Source organism: Chrysochloris asiatica, unplaced genomic scaffold (assembly GCF_000296735.1).
Source record: "Chrysochloris asiatica unplaced genomic scaffold, ChrAsi1.0 scaffold00116, whole genome shotgun sequence".
NCBI classification, from domain to species: Eukaryota; Metazoa; Chordata; class Mammalia; order Afrosoricida; family Chrysochloridae; genus Chrysochloris; species Chrysochloris asiatica.
The window spans coordinates 8,312,073-8,313,496 of record NW_006408634.1 but is presented as its reverse complement, the minus strand read 5'-3'; the positions used below and the strand labels follow the sequence as shown (position 1 = coordinate 8,313,496).

General features: G+C 49.3%; 1 protein-coding gene across 1 annotated transcript in view; it reads left to right on the top strand.

Moving 5' to 3' along the window:
- The window catches only part of LOC102842003 (histone-lysine N-methyltransferase PRDM9-like), a 6,249-nt gene that overhangs the window by 3,445 nt on the left and 1,380 nt on the right, over positions 1–1,424 (top strand). The window contains exon 4 of the mRNA XM_006868420.1: positions 877–1,207. Coding sequence (XP_006868482.1) covers positions 877–1,207 — 331 coding nt within the window. The remainder of the gene's footprint in view (positions 1–876; positions 1,208–1,424) is intronic.

Below are 1,424 nucleotides of genomic sequence, written 5' to 3'. Positions count from 1 at the left end.
CCAGCATAAACAGCCGCCATCCGAGGAAGGCAGGGAGGGAGGAGATCGGCTGGGAGACTTGACAATTTTATAACACATGCCCCAACAGTTTCATGGCTTTACACACCAAATGATCATTTCTCACGTGCACAGGCACACCTTGTCTTAACTGCGCTTCCCATATACAGTACCACCAGGGCTCCTGGACTGCAGAAGAAACTGTCGTTTGTAAAAATGCAGGCTAAATGAACGGTTAGAAGGAAAATGTACTATATATTTTGTCAATTACAGTATAGCAGTTAGTTTTTTGTTGTTGTTGAGTGGATTCCAACTTGTAGAGACACCACGTGTGCAGTTAGAACTGTGAACTTCAGACGCAGATCAGCAGGCCCGTCTGCCCAGCTGCTGCCCGTACAGCTAGTCATTGCACGCTTACATGCTTATGCTGCCCAGGTCCTCGAGCAATGCAGTGCTGCCGTGTCACCCCACTCATGGCTGTTCTAACGGACAACTTTCTCTCTCCAGAAGAACCAAAGCTAGAAACCCACCCGTGTTCCTCCTGCCTTCTGGCTTTCTCCTGTCAACAATTCTTCCACCAGCATGTGCTTCAGATCTTCCCAGGCTCCTGTGCAGTATATCCCTCCCATCCAGGGGGTGCCAGCCAAGGCCTTCAGAAGCAGACAGAGCAGCAGGATTGTGATCAGAGCTGCTGGAGAGAAAACATAGCTGATCAGAGAGAAGATGTTTCCAATCCTGTGTGTGGGAGGACAGAGGAGAGAAAGACTTTCAGGGCATTCTCCAGCCCATCCCAAAGACAGTTGGCAAGCCCTAGAGAAGGCCTCACCGTGGTGGGAATAGAGCCCACCTCAACCCAAAGTACGACATGTGTGGGAACAGATGAAGCACTGAAGGAGTTGGAAACCTCAAGATTTGCACTAAACAGCTCTAAAGAGGATGAAACAGACTGTGGCCTGAAGTCAGACTTCTTCACAAATCAGAGGTCCCTCTTCCGAGAGATGCTGCATGTATGCATTGAGTGTGACCGAGGTTTTCACCGGAAATCAAACCTTATTGTGCATCAGAGGATACACTCAGGGGAGAAGCCCTATGTTTGTAGTGAGTGTGGCCGAGGCTTTACACAGAAGTCAGGTCTCCTTTACCACCAGGGGACACATTCAAATGAGAAGCCATATGTTTGCAAAGAGTGTGGCCGAAGTTTTACACAGAAGTCAGTCCTCCTTCAGCACCAGAGGATACACTCAGAGGAGAGGTTGTACGTTTACAGTCAGTGTGGCCGAGGCTTTAACCGGAAGTCAGGCTTCCTTAACCACCAGAAGATACACTCAGGGGAGAAGCCACATGTTTGCAAGGAGTGTGGTCACGGATTTTACCACAGGTCCAGTCTCATCACACACCAGAGGACACACTCAGATAAGAACCCCCAT